This window comes from Phytophthora infestans, genomic scaffold, assembly GCF_000142945.1.
Source record: "Phytophthora infestans T30-4 supercont1.11 genomic scaffold, whole genome shotgun sequence".
Lineage (NCBI taxonomy): Eukaryota > Oomycota > Peronosporomycetes > Peronosporales > Peronosporaceae > Phytophthora > Phytophthora infestans.
The window spans coordinates 2988754-3008309 of record NW_003303748.1 but is presented as its reverse complement, the minus strand read 5'-3'; the positions used below and the strand labels follow the sequence as shown (position 1 = coordinate 3008309).

Sequence of the window (19556 nt, the reverse complement as noted above, 5' to 3'; positions counted from 1 at the left end):
ATATCCACTTAGAAATCGATCCTTTTCATTTCTATCGCATAAAACACAAAAAAATGAAAAACATCGGCATGTGTAACGTTATGTTGCGTTACTGGTTTTATATGCATACCGGTATTTATTTTTTACTCCACCGCAGCACCCCATCCCAACGACGCGATCAACTTAATCTGCGCCGCCAGGTAAAGCGCTGCCGCAGTACTAATTGGCTTATCACTGCGTTGGAAATTGTCCGGGATCTTCTCGTCCACTAAAAACGACTTGGCATGGTCCATGGAAATGGATTTCGATTCGTAGTCTCCCATTCCAATCAGCAGCAAAGCAGACTCTCCGTACGCCGTCGCTTGTGCTTTCAAGGGGAAGGCGTACTCGGGGTTCTCCTGCTTGCATTGCGCCTCCCTCTCTTTTCTCACCGTCGCCATAGAGTGTTTATCCAGCTTGCCATCCTTACTTTTAGCAAGCAGCTTCTCAGCCAGCGTGCCGTTTATCTGCGCTGGGTCTCGCTTTAAGTAGGTGTCGTCGTGTACCAGCGACGCGTCGTGCTCGATGAACCCGTGGACACTCAAGTCCGCGAGTGTCAATTCAGACGGCAGCGGACGTGTGAGGCGCTCAGCCAGTCCCTCATCCACATTGAAGACGTCCATAACGGCATCGCGTATCAGCTGTGGGGTCAGATTCTTGCCGTCACGGGGCAGATATCCATGGTTTGCTAGGGAATTTAGAGCTGGACACGGACTGCGATGATTTATTGCGGAATTTGGAGGAGGAAAGCCGGAAACGTCGGCTCCCGATGGACGGAAGTAGTGGTGGTCGGATGCAGCACTTGAAGCTCGTGCAGCTCTCACGTTCTGGACGCAGCATGAGCGGGACAGCATGATCAATAATAAGCTTAGCAGCCACCGTGCTATCATGGCTGATGTTAGAAAGAAATGCCCTGCACCCACAAAAAAAATGGATACTTTGTGTAACAAACATCAAGTTGAAGTGATAACATCACTTTTCCCTGATTGGGTCGTCACTTCGACACAAAGAGACGCAATTGGACGCTGGCATCCTCTCACTTGTCAATTGTACCTGGTAGGAGTCCTAATGGGCAAGTCGTCGTCTCTGTGGGTGGTCCTGCCAACGGCCGCAGCGGCCGCTGTGCTCATCTATCTGCTCGTTCCTGATGAACGTCAACGCGTTATCCGCCGACTTCCGGCCCCGGCCTCAACGCTTCCTGTGCTAGGTAATACACTAGACCTCATGAGTCTGGAGCTACCACGACTACACGACTGGATCGCCGAGCAATGCAAGGCCTTCGGTGGCCGCACGTGGCGTCTTCAGGTGCTAGGATCTCCGCCGCTTGTGGTCGTAAGCAGCGTCGAATGTTTCGAGGACGTGCTCAAGACGCAGTTCGAGGTGTTCGACAAGGGCCATCGCATGAACGACATCTTCCGTGACGTGGCCGGCGGTGGTATCGTGGCTGTGGATGGGGCCAAGTGGGTGACCCAACGCAAGATGCTCAGCCGGCTCTTCACTATGCGAGCCTTCCGCGAGACCATCTCTCAGTGCGTGCACGACTACACTCTGGTCCTTGGCCGTTCACTCAACGAATCAGCCCGGACTGGGGTCCCTATCGACTTTGCAGACGTGATGCACCGCTTCGCATTCGATGTATTCACCGACATCTCGTTTGGCCTGCAGGCCAATTCACTGCAAGGCGGAGAACACACAGAGTTCATGGAGGCCATGGGCAAGATCGTCCACAATTTAGAAATGAGATTCCATTCTCCAGATTGGCTTTGGAAATTAAAGCGTGCACTAAAGTTCGGGAGCGAAAAAGAGCTGGCCGAAGAAGTGGCCGTCTTGGACAAGATGGTGTTCACTATGATCAATAGAAACATGGAGCGCAAGTTTAATCCGGACGCAGCGGCCAACGAATGGCCGCCACGCCCTCCACGTACCACGAAGGACGTGGTATCGCTCTTCCTGGACGCCCACGATGAGCAGAAGACGTCGGCCGAAGCGGATGACACACAACTGGACGCGAACTTCTTACGAGACATCGCTGTCGTGGTGCTCCTGGCCGGTATGGACACCACGGCGTGGTCCTTATCCTGGCTCATAGTCATGCTTAACCGTAACCCAAAAGTGGGGACTAAATTGCGTCAGGAACTACGTGACAAACTACCTCGACTATTCAGTGACCCCAGCTACGTACCCACCATGGATGACGTAGAAGGCCTCGTGTATCTAGACGCCGTACTACGTGAAAACTTAAGACTTAACCCAGTCGTGCCACTGAACGCAAAGGAAGCGAATCGTGACGCGACGCTCGTGGATGGAACTTTTGTCAAGAAAGGTACACGCGTCTACATCCCGTCCTATGCGTTAGGCCGTATGAAGAGCGTGTGGGGCCGAGACGCGGCCAAGTTCAAGCCGGAACGATGGCTCATGCAGGACCCGTGGACGGGCGAGCTCACCATCCGCCCTGTGTCGGCCTTCCAGTTCGTATCTTTCCACGCTGGCCCGCGTACGTGCTTGGGTATGCGTTTTGCTATGCTCGAGATGAAGACCGTGACGGCTTATATGCTGAGCAAATACCACTTCACGACCAAGGAAAACCCCAAGAGTTACACATACGACGTGGCTTCTGTACTTCAGATCAAGGGCCCGCTGATCGTCAAAGTCCAACGAGCTGGCTAAAACTTGTTCGATGTCCTCGTTTCCATTAATTCTGTCGAATACAGTACTACTTCGTTGAAAAGGAGGGTGGTATTAGTGTCTACTACAGTAGTATTCAACACTCTCATAAGGCCCATTACCAAGCTTTTTCATCGTGTTTGGTGTCTGTCATTGTGGAATTTCCAATCGGGTCAACACCTCAAGACGATGAAGACGTTGTCAGTTGCATTGACGTGCGGGGTGCTTGCAGTGGCTCTCAACTCGTTGTTCTTAAGCGACAATTCTTCTCAACCAACAGCTCAGCCATCTCTAACTACAGGACAGCACGAATACTTTCGCCCTCATGATGACCAGGTCTATGGACTCCCAGGCAACAATTCGTCCACCTACTTCCGCAGTCCATGTCCAGCCCTCAATACCCTGGCGAACCACGGCCACATCCCACGAGACGGGAAGAGCCTGACCCCTACTGTTCTAGGTGACGGCATCGTGAAAGTCTACAACTTCGACAAGAAACTACTCGACGTCATCTTTCTCGCTCTACCGTCAAAATTTACACTCGCCGACCTTGGAGACCCCAATTTCATTGATCATGATGCGTCGTTAGTTCATGATGACTCGTTCTTCCAGGTGGAGCCGTTTAAAGTCAACAAGACTCTGGTGGACGAGCTGTTATCAAGTGCTGAAGACATTGGGGGGCATAGTAATCGGGTACTTACTAAGAACACGGTGGCTCGCTTCCGTCGCCATCGAGAGACCGAGTGTGCTCGGACAAACCCCGAGTTTAGTATGAGTGCGTTGGCCAGCTTCGTGGCCAACGGTGAAGCTTCTTTTGTCTTGCAAGGCTTGGGTGACTACTCTAGTGCGACCATCTCGGTGGACCACGCACGATCTTTCTTGGTGGACGAACGGATCCCTACAGACTTTCGTCCATCCAAGACACCGATAACCATCACAAGTGTGCTTCTAGCTATTGCAGAGCTCCAAATTCGAGCTTGACTGGGATGAGTATACATACCGTACATAGCAAACTGATCTGGATTGAGAATATCCAGCGCTGGACCACCAGAAGGTACCTTTGTTGCTATGTAACATGTACCTCTTATCATATCTCACTGCGTAGTGAAGGTCATTCAACCCAACACAAATATATATTCTAATCGTTCAGTTCAAACCAGAATTTGCATCATAATGGCCAAACGATTCGTCAATCCTGCCTTCATTATCATGGTATCCGTTCCAATCGCTATGGTGCTCAACGTTTTGATCGCTATGAACAAGCCTTCGCCAGTTGTACACCAATCTGTGGACCTCATCTTCGACCACGTGTATTATCGACCATGGGGTGGTGAAGTCTCCGGCTTCAAGGACAGCACGGCCAAGTATCATCGGAGTCCGTGCCCGGCACTCAACGTCTTAGCAAATCACGGATTCCTGCCCCGTGATGGCAAAGAGATCACCCCGGCTTTAGTCCGATAAGCCCTTGTCCAAGTATACAACCTCGACAGCTCGCTATCGGAGTTCCTTGTGAGTAAATTACCAGCCGAGTTCTCGCTGGCAGATCTGGGGGAACACAATGTCGTCGAGCATGACGCCTCCCTCGTCCACGATGACTCGTGGAAAGGACAAGATCCGTCATCCGTGAGCGCCACACTGGCCACCAACCTGCTGTCTCGCGGTAATAAAGACCGTCAACTAACCAGAACTACACTGGCTAGATATCGGTTTGAGCGAGAGGCCGACAGTGCTGCCTATACTCCAGAATTCAAGGAGACATTCACCACCGAGCGAGCTCTGACTGCGTACGCTGAGGCGGTGGTAATGCTTCTGGTAATGGGAGAGCAGTCAACCAGCATATCGGTAGAGCACGCCCGTGCGGTTTTAGTCGAAGAACGACTCCCAGACGACTACAAGAAACCAAGTGAACCAGTTACAATGACGCAGTCTCTTTGGGTCGCACTACAGCTTGAAACACTCGCCCTACTTAACCTACTTGTAGCCGATTTGGGGTTCTCTACCATACTTACCTAGAGATAAGAGAGCTGATAACGCGTAGGCACGAAGGTAGGAAGAGATGTCAAGTTAAGTAGCTGGAGCTGGGAGTCAAAGGCAAATGCAGGAACGAATTTATTTTTCGTTTGGAGTCTGGAAGGAAGTAAGAAAACCTTCAGCACTGCCATAAGACACATAGCGAAGCTAGAGAGCCCTACATAGTCCTTGATCGACCACGAGACTGCAGACAAGAGAACACCTGATCATAACTCCTCCAAGTCTTCGGCTACGTCCAATACAAATCCAAGTTGAAGTCCTCTTCTCGTGCCCATTTAGGAGTGAAATGTGTATGTAGCCATCAGTCGCTAAAGTATGAATAATTCGGCTATCTCGGAGTAGCCCACAAACACTTGCATCTGACTCAGCGACGCAACTTCTGGTCTCGAGTTCAAAGCAAACTTTTTGCACGATTTTTTATTCGGACAAATCACAATGAAGATCGGTGGTTCGGAGTTGTCCGCGTGGAAAATCTTATTAATTTCCATGATGCTAGCTCTGCTGATGTCATGCTGTTTTGCGGCAGGGATTTGAAGATATGCCACCTTCTCCTTGCCGGACGCAGTTGACCTCAGCTTCACAATGCTATCAATGTTGGGGAAATTGGCGCACGAAGGGAACCAATACGTGAGCTCGTCATTGCCTCGCCATTCTTCCAGATAGGTTTTGTAATTGTCAGAAGTTCCCCAACGAACAGCACGACCTACTCGAGGAGACACCAGTTGGAGATCAAAGTGTCGAGATTCATCTGGTTTATACTCGGACACTTTGAGCGTCAATTGATTGTCAGCCGCAAGACGGAAGATACATATCTCCAAAGCGCATCCAGCAAGGGATCCAAGCTCCGTCGCTCGTGCCCAGTTATAAATGAGAAAGAGTGCGTCCAAGGGAAGTCTCAACGCCAGCATACGCACAGCATATTCCGAGTCCACCATGTTTTGCCAATGTCCTGATGCTGTAAAGTGTGTCCAACTCGTCACATCGTCGATAAATGTGTGGCACAAGTCGTCCATGTTTGCGAAGTGATTGACATCCGTCACGCTGCGTAGTGCAAAACAAATCCTTGTTTGTAAAAAGTCGATGGTAGGGAGAGTAAACATGCGCACGCTTCCACCAGAATAGTAATAGCGATCTTCCATCTCCCCGGCGTCATAATGGTAAACTTGCTCTCCCAGTTTGAAAAGGTCTTGCTTTTTCCCAGCACGGAAACATGCAGAGGTACGCTTCAGTAATCTCTCCATTTTTCAATCTCACATTTTCCGAGGTCGCTAACATGTTGTACGTCTGATAGCCTTCTGGAATCATTCCGTGCTGAAATCCATCCAAAAGCAGCCATATATTCGAAGTACCGTGCTGTCCCCGTAGCACTTGGTAGATACGTTTGGCTTCCGAAACTTTGCACGAAAGTACTGAAAAATAAACGATCTTGTCACCTTGGTATCCCAGATACAACAGGCAGTTCTCTTGTTTAAATAAGGTCAATCGTCGGTACACCAGCACATTTTTCTTGTGCTTAAAAACGAGAAAAAAGGCCAACAGACACAACAATATCGACTTGCCGGTCCCTGGCGAGCCCCTCACAATACTCTTCTTGTTTGCATACATATTGAAGTTAGAGGGAGACGACACACGAAACCAGCCATTCACCAGCACCGACACGACTTGCTTTTCTTCGATTCGCCAAAAGATTTCCCCACTGTTAGTACAACCGCCCAAGCCGCTCATGAATTTCCAGAGCAGAGGAATCTTGTGCACAACACCAACGTCCCATTCTGGGATCGACAAACACTCCTCAGCGTAGGAATCCGGGTCATTCAGGGCAGTGGTCGTTGGAAGAGGCTCTGCGAAAGCCTCTGCTGGCAGCTTCACCAACACGTGAATCTCGCCCTCATGGGGTTGGAAACCCGGTTTAAAGTACTTGTCGTTATTAATATATAGCAAAGGACCCATTTTCTCGAATCCTTGAGGGTGTCCACGGTCGTCGAGTGCCACAGCAGCCGCACTGGCCCCGTCCAGCCAAGTTCCGTCTTTGTTCTTCATCAGGAAGAGCTGCAGTTTGTCAGCTTCACCATTGAGAGAAGCGAGCTCCTCCCCCTTAATCTCCCTCTTCAGGGAAGCTACCGTCTTCCACTCTTTAATGATGATAGAGATTTTGGTCCTTTCTCCAACGATTGCGCAAGAAAGCTTCACCATCTTTCCTGTAGCCTGCAAATTCTGGAGTAAGAAAAAAGAGAGAGTGTGTTGTGCCAAGCCAACTTGATGGATGGCTGGCGTTTGTAGGAAAGTTAGGACTTTCCAGACGAAAGCAAACAGAAGCTCTTATTATAAGAATACTATGCGTTTCAACGTATTTAATCCACTGGATCAACATGGGGTTATCGTTCGAGGTTTATCTTATAAGTGTGTAATCTTGAAAACCTTCTCTGGACGTTTTCGAGACTTCAGCCACGCCTCACTCCTTAGAGCATCTCCACCCGTGGGGCTCTATATCTATATAGCGACTGAAGAGCTCAAATTGATAACTACTGGGGGTTCACCAGGCGTCTCTATCGCCAATTTTTTAGCTACCCGGGGGTTTCGGTCGCTATTTCGGACGCCATAGCGACTGAAATCTATAGGAGGTTGGATCACTTGCAAACGAACAATGCCTCGAGGAAAAGCTTGGTCGGACAAGGAAGACGCCGCCCTGTGCGCGGCGTGGTGCGCTACCCAATCGCAGGGGCCGATCAGAGGGCGGACAACCTTTGGACGCTAATCTTGCAGTCATACTGTACGATAGTACCAGGATGCTTGTGCGGCGATACTTCGCCGCACAAGCATCTCATTAGCCGCAGTGAAGTCTCTGTCGACATTTGCAGCCTTGCCGGGCTGTGAACCGCCGTGTTTTCTCTTTTTCGGTGCGCGAGGGGTCAAAAGTAGCGAGCAGACGTACGCCTCTTCCTCGTCGTCAAGAGCTTCTCGCAGAAGACGATTTCTCCACATAGCGACAGATTGGTGAGTGATGCCTCTCGGTGTCTATCGCTAAAAACATTCCGGCCAATCGGAAGGCAACGAGTCTATAGATATAGCGACACACCGGTGGAGATGCTCTTAGTGTGAAATTCTCGGTGGTACATGTATCCAAAAGCAACATTTCCATTCTCCCTTCAAAATTCTTCATTTTCGGTTGTGTGTGAAGCGATCGCAGCACATTCATCAGCTCTTCGTCCGATTTCGTTTCCCTTAGCAACTTAAGTAGCTGGTTATCGCTAAAAACAGCGTCTCCACCACACATAGTCGAGTCACTAAGTGAGCTCTTCGCTGTTGCAGAGATCCTGACCAGCTTATACGACAGGTAATTTTCTAAATAATCTTGCCGGATTCAAATTTGTCTTCAAGACCAATTTGTAAGTTAGACCGTCAAGCATTTGCAGTAAAAGATTCTTGACTCTCTCTTCGTTGGTCTTGACTTTGACATTGGGATTGTCCTTCCTAGGTGCGGTTAAGAAACTATTGGGAGGATTGATGCTATTTTCGTTGAGACGCTCCGCTCTCATATCGAACGAGATTACTCGCAGCCAGAAAGGTAAAATGAACAAAGCTAAGCAAGTTGCGCAGCGAGTCACCAGACATGTGATTGTAGGGCCTGTAGCTTCCTACTGTAGGAGCTTCCTACAGTAGGAAGCTCCGTACCGTATTTGGTACTACTGCTACATGTAGCCATGAGTGCGTAGACAAATCAGTTATTTGAAATAACTAACGTGATTTAGACATGGAGCATCGCGTTGCTGCGACCATCTGGAACACTTGTATTTATAACCTAAATCTAGATACAGATGATCCTCTCTTTTACGGTATTCCATTTAGTGATATAGTGAAATACCCTCTAACGCCCGTTACAGTTGTGCACCTCCAATTCGACAGGCCGGACCATATCAATAGTGCCAGGGCATAAGTGCACAACGTAAAGCAAAAAACAAACGTAAATCCAGTGCACTGATATTTCCTTTGTTAATTCAGTACAACATTTACGCCAATCTTCTGCATAATCTTGGCGTCAGACGCGCGAATCGCGGGCGCGCAACAGCGCTTCCGGTCGCGATAGGTATCCGGCAAGGCGGCAACGTCCGCCGACCGCTTAAGAATACTCTGGACGGTAGTGCGCTTTACTGCTCGGGGGGTCTTAAAGCGCTCCGTTGCCCAACGAGCAAGTTCGGAGTGAGAGCATGCAGGATCTGACTTGTGCTTCTCGCACAAAGACTGCTTTTGTGGGACATGTAGAAGGAAGGGCGATGTCCCATTGTCTTTGGCGGTAAAAATCAAAGTGTGTGTTTGGATGAAGACGTCCGATCCAAAATTTAAAATCAGATCGATGCGGCGTGTCATCCCTCCGCGAGGAGGGGAAAACCGTTGAGGTTAATTGCTAGGGTGGTGATGGGCAAAGGTAATTGCGCATCCGATTCGCGTAATCATAAAATCTGGCAGGGTATCGACTGATACCGGTGTCGAATTGGAGGTGCACGACTGTATTAGCGAAAACTTGCTCTTTATCCTTATTAATACAGTACTGCACCCCCGTTTTCGCGCCCTTGGACCTTTGATAAACTTCCGGATGTGGTGATCCTGAATCCAAAAAAACTATTGAAAATACGCTAAACTCTGATTTATTTTTAAATCCTATATGGTCCACCCCCGCAAAAACGGGGTGCAGTACTGTACCCCAAGGCGACCTGAGTAGCATGATATATTGCTATATCTGATATATCAGCTGTCCAACATTATATTTAAGACGATTTTTACTGAATACCGTAGTAAGCCGACTCTGTAGTTTGTACGTAGCAAATGGCATTCCGTCATCCTTAAAACGTTTGTTTACCCAATACCGTAAATCACGCTCGGTTATCCATAAAAAACTTCTGCTTGCCGGTAGTGATTCTTGACATTTGATCAGTCTCAAATTCACAATCGACCATCGACAACAGTAGTACACCATGCTCAAGACCTTTTCCTAGCTATTCCAGCTCTTCTCGCCGCCACCGCCACGGCTGTCGATTTTTACCAAGATGACACAGACCTTCCATCGGCGCCGTACCACCCGCCGCGCTCGGTCACGCCAACCCAGCAGAAGGCAATTTTCGATCGTTTTGCCGATGGTTTCCTCCTGTCCGGCACGCCACTGCCGTTCCTCAAGGACCACCTCGCCGACGACTACATCCAACACAATCCCGACTTCTTGTCAGGCAAGGCTGCCGTACTTCAGGGCTTCAGCGGCGACCTCTCGTCGTTCGGGCTCGTGTACCCGGCTAACGTTATCACTCGTGGCTTTGATGAGGACCTCGGTCAGGGCTGGATCCACTACTACTTCACACCTGCGGCTGGCCAGCAACTGAGCGTGGTCGTCGACATCTTCCGCATGAACGGCTCGGCCATCCAGGAGCATTGGGACGTGATCCAACAACGCCCGGAGAACGCCACCAGCCCGTTGGCCATGTTCACACCGCCGAACTAAGCATCAGTCGATTGCTTTGTAGCGTTTCATAAATGTAAGAAAGAAATGAGCCAGTGCTATTTTGTGTGTGGCTCTGTCAAAGAGCTGCGCATGGAAATTTTGAGTACAGAACGCACGATACCTACGTTTTTTAAACAAAGTACATTCATTGCTGTACGTCCTGTACAGTTCAGTGTGCCACTATTAATAGTACCACTGTGGCACCGTACGGCCGTACGGTGGAACCGTGGCAGAAATGGAGTAAAGGCGCCTTTATAGCGGTTTAGGCGAGTATAAACAGCTCTATTTATCAGCTTCTACGACAAACGGCTGTTTTGTATTAAAGCACAACGTTTCCACAAAGTTTCAACCGTTAATTCAAAGCTTTAGCAGAAAATTTCTGAGACAACGTCAAACAAAATGATACTTACGAACCATTTAGAGTTTTAGAGTTATCGAGATAATCGAGCTTAAAGCTGACCATCTGATTTTCGCACTTAACCGAAACAGTGAAATTTATTGTAAACTTCAAGCGAAAAAAATGTAAAACTACACTTATTCAATTGCTTTTAACAAGAGCTTTTAAATAACACTTAAATCTCTAAAAATGAAAAAATATTGAGCTCACAACACTCCTAAATGTATCGTCATTTCGAGGGCCCATAAATGAAGATAATATTTTTGAGCGATCACAACTTCTCCAGTTTTAGGCATTCTGCAGCTTATAAGGGCTCAAAAGAAGAGGAGACGCCCCGCTTTTCGATTCGTACTTAGGTTCATAAGTATCATTTAGTTTTGGGTTGTCTCATTTAATAATATTTTTGAAAAGGCGCCATGTGCCGTACTACTGTTGTGATCTGATTAGCTAAGAGCGTGTTCGCTTCGCAGCTGGAGAAGGAGACGACATACCAAACCTTTTTAATCTCTTATCTGATTGGATGAAATTGAATCGATGGCAACGACACAACAGGAGACAAATGGCGTTTTATGTACTCTTTTTCTCCACCTCTCGGAGGTGGAGAAGGAGACACTTGGCTGGAGACGACTGAGGAGTGGCAGCGAGTCCATGGAAGAGGACGATCTTGTGCTGGTGGCATGTGCCGCTGTAGGACACGCCGTGGCATTTATTGCGGGCGATAGAGCGCCATTTCCTCGAAGAAGTCCTTCACAGTTTCTTACCGTGACGAGTTTGCCTTTTGACACGATGCTGCAATCAGCAGCGTATGCAAGCTGGTTTGAGGATAACATGCGTTGTACCAAGGAGACGTTTCTGCGGCTAGGCCGTTTCCTACAAGAGCATGGAATTCGGTTTGCTAACGCCAAGGTACGCCAGCACTCCTACGAGAAGAAGGTCGCTGCAGCTCTATACTTTCTAGGATCTTCTGGTGGTTATCGTGAGGTTGATGCCGCTATGGGGATGTCGCGAAGCTACGTGAAGGAGATTACAGATGAAGTGATTCACGTGTTGAAGTTGGTAGCGTGTCAAGTGATTTCGTTTCCGCGTGACCGTAGAAGGTGGAATACTATCGAAGACCAGTTTGCTTTACGCCAAGGCTATCCTGGTGTTGCTGGAGCTATTGACGGATCGCTTGTTGAGGTTGAGCGTCCGGATGATTTTGACGGCTTCTACTGTCGTAAGAGCTATCCTGCCCTGAATGTTCAAGCAATCGTGACGATGGACAATTATTTTTTGAGTGTGGAGGTGCGCCCTGGGTCGTGGTCCGACCGCAAATGCTGGCAACATAGCGTCATCGCTCGAAATGTTTTCAACATTATCCCTGCAGGCACGCATTTTGTGAGCGATGCTGGTTATGCGTTGTCGCCTGGTTTAATGGTTCCATACTCCGACAGAGAAGAAGGTGGAGCGCTGACAGAGCGTCAGAACAAGTTCAATTATTTTCACTCCAGTACGCGCATGGCAGTCGAAAGTACATTTGGCCATTGGAAGGGTATTTTGCAATGCACGCTTAACCAAGACACGCCTCGTGATGCAAGCGACGTAATCGTTGCCACAACTGTGCTACACAATCTGATCATTAGCTTTCGAGATGCTGCTGCAATTCCTCGCTACGTGGAAGAAGACGACGACGAGTTAATTTTCGACGACACTACGTGCTTGAGCCGCCAACGTGACGTCGCTGTGGCGAAACGAAATGCCATTGCTAATTTGCTTTGGCCATAATAGAGCATTTATAAAGCTGAAAGGTCAATCTGCTTGAGTTCCTTGTTATTACATTTTTCATGCAATAGACTCGCTACTCAGGCTGACGGGTGCTGGTGTTTGCAGCAAGCAGCTGCACCAAATTGTTCAATGCGAGCGTTTGGGCATGCACTGTTCGCGTCAGCTCTTGGACAGAGCCCATCATTTCCTCGCTACTACGCGCCTGAGCTCGAACAGTCTTCGTTAACTCCTTTAACGAGCTCAAAACGCCATTGCTTTGGCTGTCGGTGCTCTGCACTCGTGCTGCTTTAAATGCTTCAGCAATGTTGTTCAGCCCAGCCCCGATAGACATCATTCCCTCCGCTGCGTCGTCGCTGCCGCGTGAGCGTTTACCACGCGATTTCCAACCGCGCGATCCTCGCTGTTCGTCCCGGGTTTTAGCCCCATCATCACACTCAGCACTGGTATCACTTCCCTTGTGCTGCTGCTGGGATCTGTCAGACGACAGGTAATGGCTCGAAGCATCACTAGAAAAGAAAGGATCCGAATCCATGCCATCATGATCTCTCCACACGTCACACATTGTGGCATAGCATGGCGGCTCTTTTAGCGGTTTATCGGTGGTGTTGCCCGTTGCTTCTGCAGCGACTCGATACGCTGTGTACTGCTTGTGCATGTATTTAAGCTTGGATCATATAATAAGCAAAACATTTGCACTCAAGTTAGCATCTCGTCAGCAACACATCAATACTCACAGTACCCTTGACTTGCACTGCTTCGCGTCAACAATGAGACCGCCAAGCCGAGAAGTCTCCGCTGCCACAAGGTCCCACGCGATGGACAGCTGCTTTGAGCTCTTGTTGCGGTGAAAACGATCGCGCATCATCTCGAAGCGAACGCGTAGCACCGCGTCAGTTGCCTTCGGCGTCCAGGCAAAGGTAGAAGGAGGACCCTGCCCAGCATTTGGCCCTTCACTCCCAGCAGCAAGTCCTCCCCCCACTTCGCCGTCGCACAGAGTGGTAACCGCACCAGGAGGCTCGATGCTGCGTGGTAAGTCGACCGAAGGGGAAAGCGGCGTGTGCTGTGTGTGGGGGGTCATCGCTAAAGCTGTCTTGGCGTCTTGGAGTCTGCGAAGCCAGAGTGCCACAAGAAAAGAAGTGGTGAGCTATTGGTTGAAATGATGTCTGGAGCTTGAGCTGTAGCGAACGCTTCTCGAGAAAGATAAGTTCGTTTCTCTACATCAATCTCTACCTAGGGCACAAAGCGAACACGCTCTAAAATTACTACCGGTAGCACGAAACTGGCACCGTACCTTCCTTTTTTAATATTAGTAGTTGAGTTTTTAATTGGTGAGAAAAAATATTTTTAGAGGGTCTCATGATGGAGCTATATGCGCGCTTTCTGACGCGAGCCTTCCGAGCGTCAACGCAGTTGTAACATCGTTTTGCAGGACGAAATATCAGCCTTGCATCGAGCAGTGCCTGAAATTACTGCAGCGTTTGGCAAGGTGGACGAAGTGCGCACTGCGATGAATTAATCGACTGGACGCACTGCGTCGCAGTGAAAGCTTGATGGAATAGTTGTAATAAGCAACAAAGACGAAACGTACCTTAAATGAGGCCATGGACAGTGGATGTAGGAATGACCTCGGTGAGTAAATGCAGACTAGCGCAGAAGTAGGACTGGCAAGTGGTGAGCAAACGATGCCATTTGATCGAGGACGAAGCAATCGGGGCTCTTAAGGATAAAAAGGAGTATCAGAAGAAACGTAAACGAGACATAGAGACGATCAATAAACAGAAGAAGTGAAAGGACGAGGAACTGAGTTTCGCTCCGTCAACGCAACCCAACACGACTGACGCTTGTATGGATCTTGCTTGGGAGTGTTTGTATACGCTGTCAACCAAGAAAACCGCTAATCGTCAGATTCCTTTCGACATCAGAACGAGTTAATCGAAGGCCATTATTGGCATTAAGGACACTTTCCAGCAACAAACCTGTAGTAATACAATCGTGGGAGGCAACGACATTACTGGAATGGCAGTGCAAGCATTAGAGACTGTCGTGGTGATCTCACGAAAACTGAAATGGACAGTTGAATATTTCTACGAGGCTCAAGTTCTTATTGTTCCCTCGCGCCACGAACAAGTCATTGATTAATAGTTTTCAACAGTACGTTTCGGATTGTCACCTTCTTAATACTCTCGAGCTAACAAGCATTAACAGTACGAAAGGTAAACTAGGCAAGCTTCCGAAGGAAAGTTTTCGCGCGTTGGAGAGCATGATAACAAAAGGGAAGGATGGCAAGTTGATGGGACGTCTACTGAGGACGTACCGATGCTTGTTGAAAACTTGAAAACGCTGCCGTGCGATGACAAACCGCAGCGCATCGCTGTAATACTCAGCATGATCGAAATCGCGATGAGGGTTGACTTGGAGTGCAAGTATAAAAATATGTTCGTAGTACAGTATAGCCTGCGCGGCTCTGGGTGGCTGAGATTCCTCTTCATGGCTACTTGACCTACAGATTTCAACGCTTTGTGTCCGAAGCTGTCACTTATATGAAGAACATGGAGACCGATCATATTGAATTGCGTGGGTATGTTCACCGATCGAGTTGATGATATTTTGTTACAAAATTAAAACTACTTTATGTGTTCATATCAAAAGTAAACCCACGACAGTATTGAAATAGCTACAAGAGTTAGAAGCGTCGACAACAGCCGAGTGCGACGGAAAAAGAATATCGCTTCGGCCACTATCAAAGGACACAGTTGCCTTTCTTGACATCTAAATGGTGCGTTTGAAAGCGCAAGTAGCTACATCTAGCTACGAGTAAAAACAATACGCTGCAGTCGGTCTATTAACGTCTTCAACTTTTGTCTTGCTTACGTGGACGATACTTTATTTGACATCAGCTTCATCTGGACTGTAAGCTGGTCCCCAAAGTCGACGGAGACAACATCCACCACCCACGAAAGTTTTCACTGTATGCTACACGATATATGCTTTATAAATGAGGGATCCGTCTTTCATGTCCATTAAAATGGACACTTTCTTCCAGGCAAGTTCGAGCAAAACTATTTAAATTGCAGCGAGCGATCTTCCATATCCAGCTCGTGGTAAGGATTCCACATTCTACTGAAACTTCTGCAGCAGCTTGTTAATCAAGGCAAAATAACTGGTTTTGTGGGATTAATAAGATGCAGTTCTGACCTGTATACTTTGAGGAAATCCGTCTGTAGTTTGGTGACAGTCCCTACAACGTAAAACAAAAACGGTGTCGATGTATTCGTACGAAGTAAGATCTTGATCTTGTTAAAAGAACATAATGGCTACATCCTCTCTAATTCGATAAACTTTAATCCCGGTACTTGTACTGTATTCATTGGCGAGCATGACATCGCTGGACACCTTGGCGCTGTACGAGCGCATCCTGTCGCTCGTGGATTCCTCAGAGCTTCACCGAAGCTCCAATGTGGTACTGTCAGAGATACTCTCAGGTGTGGGTAAATCCGTACACGACGTCACAGCAGCTTTTGCCAAAGTGGAAGAAGTACGCGATGCCGTGCATCAACTGGAGCAAGGCAAAGGGCCCAGTGGGCGCAGCGCGACGCTCCTAGAAGTGATGAACAGCACGTTGCAATTGCAAAAAGAATTGAATGATAAACTTCAGGGCGTCGTGAGTGGAATGAAAGTGGACGGCGGAAAAGTAAAGGAAAAAGTGCTGAAGCAGGAGAAGAGGAAACGGGAAGAGCAGTCGGAATCTTCATCCAGCGATTCTTCGTCGTCTTCATCCAGCAGCGAAGACGACGAGGAAGACGACGACGAAATGCTGGGGAATGAACCCAAGAAACAGAAACAAAACGGGTCTCTTGCTGCTCCTGACAAAAAGCAAAGTGCGGATTTGTCTCTCGCTCACGAGGCTCTCAGCTGCCTTTCGAAGATAAGGAAAGCTAACCCGAATACTAATGCAGAGATTAGTCGCAAGTGGGTGAAGACGTTGCTTGACCTCAAGCTGATCCTCACGCACCAGTCAAGTCGTGACGCTCACACAACTGATAACCCTGCAGCTGAAGTCACAGCTCGCGCACTTGAAACTGCTGTGACAGTGCTCAAAAAGTTTAAGTGGACTCCTGAACGCGCAGAGGAAGTGAGTTCCTTGATCGCTGCGTTGACGGACTCTTGTTCCAAGAACGAGGTGCTAAGGATATATTTTCACCGGTACGACGTTGATCTGGACAGTGGCTCGAGCTGATACTATTTTTACTAATTTTTATTTTATTGGTACTTGCAAATAGAGTTCGAGCGCAACTGGAGAGTCTCGAGATGAGCATTCCGCAACATATCCGAGAAGCTACTGGGGTACCGAAGCTTAGAACCGAGAAAGGAAAAAGTGCCAAATTGGTGGAAGACCAGAAGAGGCAAGCTGCGAAGACTCATTCCCAACCATCCAAGGCGCTGAAAGTGGTTGAAGAAATGCAGGACCGACTGGAAAAGATAATAGCTCAAGCAGAGCAGTGGCAAGATGGCATTTTTTCGGTGAATCAGCTCGACAAGGCCGTCAAGGAACTTCGAGATGTTGTCTCTTACCGTTTACAGTCTTGGGATACGCTACCGGACTTGGACACCGGTTTGTGCGCGGACAAGTTGATTCGCTGCATTAAGTACATCCAGAAGCCAGTCCACCGTGAGAAGTACCTGAAGATCGTGAACAAGTTGAAACAAAAAGTTGATAGCCGTCGATGATGCTACCGTCTTACCCCGCATATAAGGCATATGTGTTCTAAATAAAATACGGGATTCGCTCGACATCTAGCTTAAACCTCAATTTGACCACCTACTTAATTAGAACACATGTGGCTGAAACCTACTTAAAACACAAGGCTGTACCAACCAATGAATATTCTTTGAGAGCTCCCAACCAACCACCCTTTTGAGCAAACTTGTCGGTTTGGCTTTAGCTCTCTTATTTTATAATTTACACAGCCATGAGTGCTGAACGACGTAGCTATAGGTACGTACTGCTGAAAAGGACAACAAGCTGGTGTCCAAATTCTCGTAAACGGTTGAAAATCCTCTGAAAACGCTGTGCTTGGTTTGCTCCGGATCATATTTCGCAGTGAAAGTAGGTGGATACATAATATAATACACGTGATTACATGTAATGCATTTGTGCAAACGATTCTTATAAAAAAAACAATAGTAGAATTCATAATATTAACAAGCAAAACCTCCGTATACAACGCAGCCACAACAGAAAGAAAAGACCCGCTACCAATCACAACATCATGTGAGCTGCACGCAGGCGGGTTTGAGCCCTACCCGATCGCGTAGGAGGGTCAAACCTCAACGACCAAGCCAGATTCCAGGACCCACAAACTTGCTTCTTCAAAGTCAAACAATTTGTTCGTTGTACAACACATAGGCTTTCTAAACGAATATAACACACCAGCAGTGTTGTATTCATTTACAGCACATATGCCTTATATGCGGGGTAAGACGGTAGCCACTGTGTAGAACGCGGTAAACCGGTTTTATTGAACGTTTAAAGAACCGTTTTTAAGATAGATACCAGTTTAGATCTCGGTATATCGATTTACCTGGTTTTATGATCATTTTTGTAATAAAGCATGAACATGGTCATGAACACTTACAGGCCTCTTAATAGCTGGGTTTCTCGAGGTGTGTATAATAACAGATTGCGGAAGCTTGTATAGTGTTCGGCAAAATGACTGCTAACCAGAGCTTGAGGAATTTTTAAACTCTCTCGTGTCAGTCCTAACCCACTAGCACATTGTACGAAAGGGAAGAAAACGAGATACAGCAGCCTAGACAAAATTGTTGGAAATGAAACTTGCAAGGCTAAAGAGGCTGCGCTGGCCCGAGCCCTGTATCTTGAGATGTGTAGAGGAGGGTTGGTTCCTGCGTCGTACCATGTCGAACGTGAGGCTCACATGACTGAGCGTGTAGGGCAGGGGGTTAAGGAGAGAAGTTGGTGGGAGTAAGATCTAATCTCACTCTGTCTTTAGCTTATATCTGCATACTGCGTTGTGCGATCCACTGGCCGAGAGGCCGAGGATCGAGCAGGTTTTGAGCCCGAATGAACGACGTCTCTGACAAATCCAAGGACGACGGCGCTGCTGCGCCGACCATTAGACTCGCCACCGATCGCGCAAGGATCGGAATGACAGATGACAAGGAAGACAAGAGCCCAGCCATGACTCGAGAGAGTGGCGATGGTACTGCTTTGACTCGTGAAAGGGGAAATGGCAACTACACTGGTGGGAAAGCACAAACGGTCAAACCAGACGAAACATCCGAGCTCACGACACTGATTGTTCGACTTGAAGAGTCCCAAACGAAGTTGGAGAATAAGATCACGTCAAGGGACAGCAAGGCCACAACATGGAGAAGTCCATGCGCCCGGCTGACTCGAGCTTATTTGAATCAAGCCCGGGTCAGGGTGCAAGGATGCACATCGACTCGCTCGAATGGTAACCACACACACCGCTTACTGCTTCGCCGAAGAGAACGGCACAACCACCGAGCGTTACAGCCGCGGGGACACAAGATATCGCTTTTGGACCGCCAGAGACTGTTCGAGGCAGCACAGGCCGGGCAGCAACCTGTACCCGGAGTTGGGCTGCAACGACCTCAAGAGACTGCGGTGCAAGGAGGAGGAGGTGATATTCCAGAGCTGCAACAAGGAATTACGGCTGTTTGGTATCCAGATATGGGACAGAATAGGCTCGTGTCTCGATACACAGCTAGAAGGAGGACTCGCTATTCTCTCGGACTGCGTTCGGAAGATCTGCTTGCTGCAGACGTCGCAGGCCACGTCCAAGCAACTGTGCCCTCCGGCCCAATCGGCGGCGTTCCAAGCTTAGGGTGGCACGTCTTGCTGTCGACAAGGGTGGGAATTTGCGTTCGGCCTCTACGTGGGAGCGATTTACAGAAAGTTAAAGAGACTAGTGTTCATCTGGGAGCTTTAGGTAGAAGCTCAGATATGATTTCCCTTCTTACAAGAGAAGTGCTCAAGAATACAGCAACAACTTTACATTTACGTGATAAAGCGAAGTTCCTACGTCGGCCTGCTAGATACACGACCCCGACCTAAGGAGGATTACCGCGACGATTTGGTGGAGAAGCAGGGTATCTTCACGCCGAAGAATCGTAGGAGCGTAAACGCGGAGTGAGCCGCCCCTTTGACAG

The 19556-nt window shown here is 48.3% G+C and overlaps 5 protein-coding genes and 1 pseudogene across 5 annotated transcripts; 4 read left to right on the top strand and 2 right to left on the bottom strand.

The window, feature by feature from the left end:
• Positions 1 to 77: 77 nt before the first annotated feature.
• On the bottom strand, positions 78 to 903 carry PITG_07700 (uncharacterized protein; the record flags this gene model as incomplete). Its single annotated transcript, XM_002904593.1, has 1 exon — positions 78 to 903. The coding sequence occupies one exon, from the start codon at positions 870 to 872 to the stop codon at positions 123 to 125; it is 750 nt and encodes a 249-aa protein (XP_002904639.1).
• Positions 904 to 1086: 183 nt separating this feature from the next.
• On the top strand, positions 1087 to 2685 carry PITG_07699 (cytochrome P450, putative; the record flags this gene model as incomplete). Its single annotated transcript, XM_002904592.1, has 1 exon — positions 1087 to 2685. One exon carries the CDS (start codon positions 1087 to 1089, stop codon positions 2683 to 2685), a length of 1599 nt encoding a protein of 532 aa, XP_002904638.1.
• Positions 2686 to 2849: 164 nt separating this feature from the next.
• On the top strand, positions 2850 to 3716 carry PITG_07698 (uncharacterized protein; the record flags this gene model as incomplete). Its single annotated transcript, XM_002904591.1, has 1 exon — positions 2850 to 3716. The coding sequence occupies one exon, from the start codon at positions 2872 to 2874 to the stop codon at positions 3661 to 3663; it is 792 nt and encodes a 263-aa protein (XP_002904637.1).
• Positions 3717 to 3855: 139 nt separating this feature from the next.
• On the top strand, positions 3856 to 4695 carry PITG_07697 (uncharacterized protein; the record flags this gene model as incomplete). The annotated part of the gene is made up of 2 exons (XM_002904590.1): positions 3856 to 4134; positions 4186 to 4695. 2 exons carry the CDS (start codon positions 3856 to 3858, stop codon positions 4693 to 4695), a joined length of 789 nt encoding a protein of 262 aa, XP_002904636.1.
• An 809-nt stretch (positions 4696 to 5504) lies between these two features.
• PITG_07696 lies at positions 5505 to 6906 on the bottom strand (annotated as a pseudogene; the record flags this gene model as incomplete).
• Positions 6907 to 15718: 8812 nt separating this feature from the next.
• Positions 15719 to 17090, top strand: PITG_07695 (uncharacterized protein; the record flags this gene model as incomplete). The annotated part of the gene is made up of 2 exons (XM_002904589.1): positions 15719 to 16565; positions 16643 to 17090. 2 exons carry the CDS (start codon positions 15739 to 15741, stop codon positions 17088 to 17090), a joined length of 1275 nt encoding a protein of 424 aa, XP_002904635.1.
• Positions 17091 to 19556: the final 2466 nt, after the last annotated feature.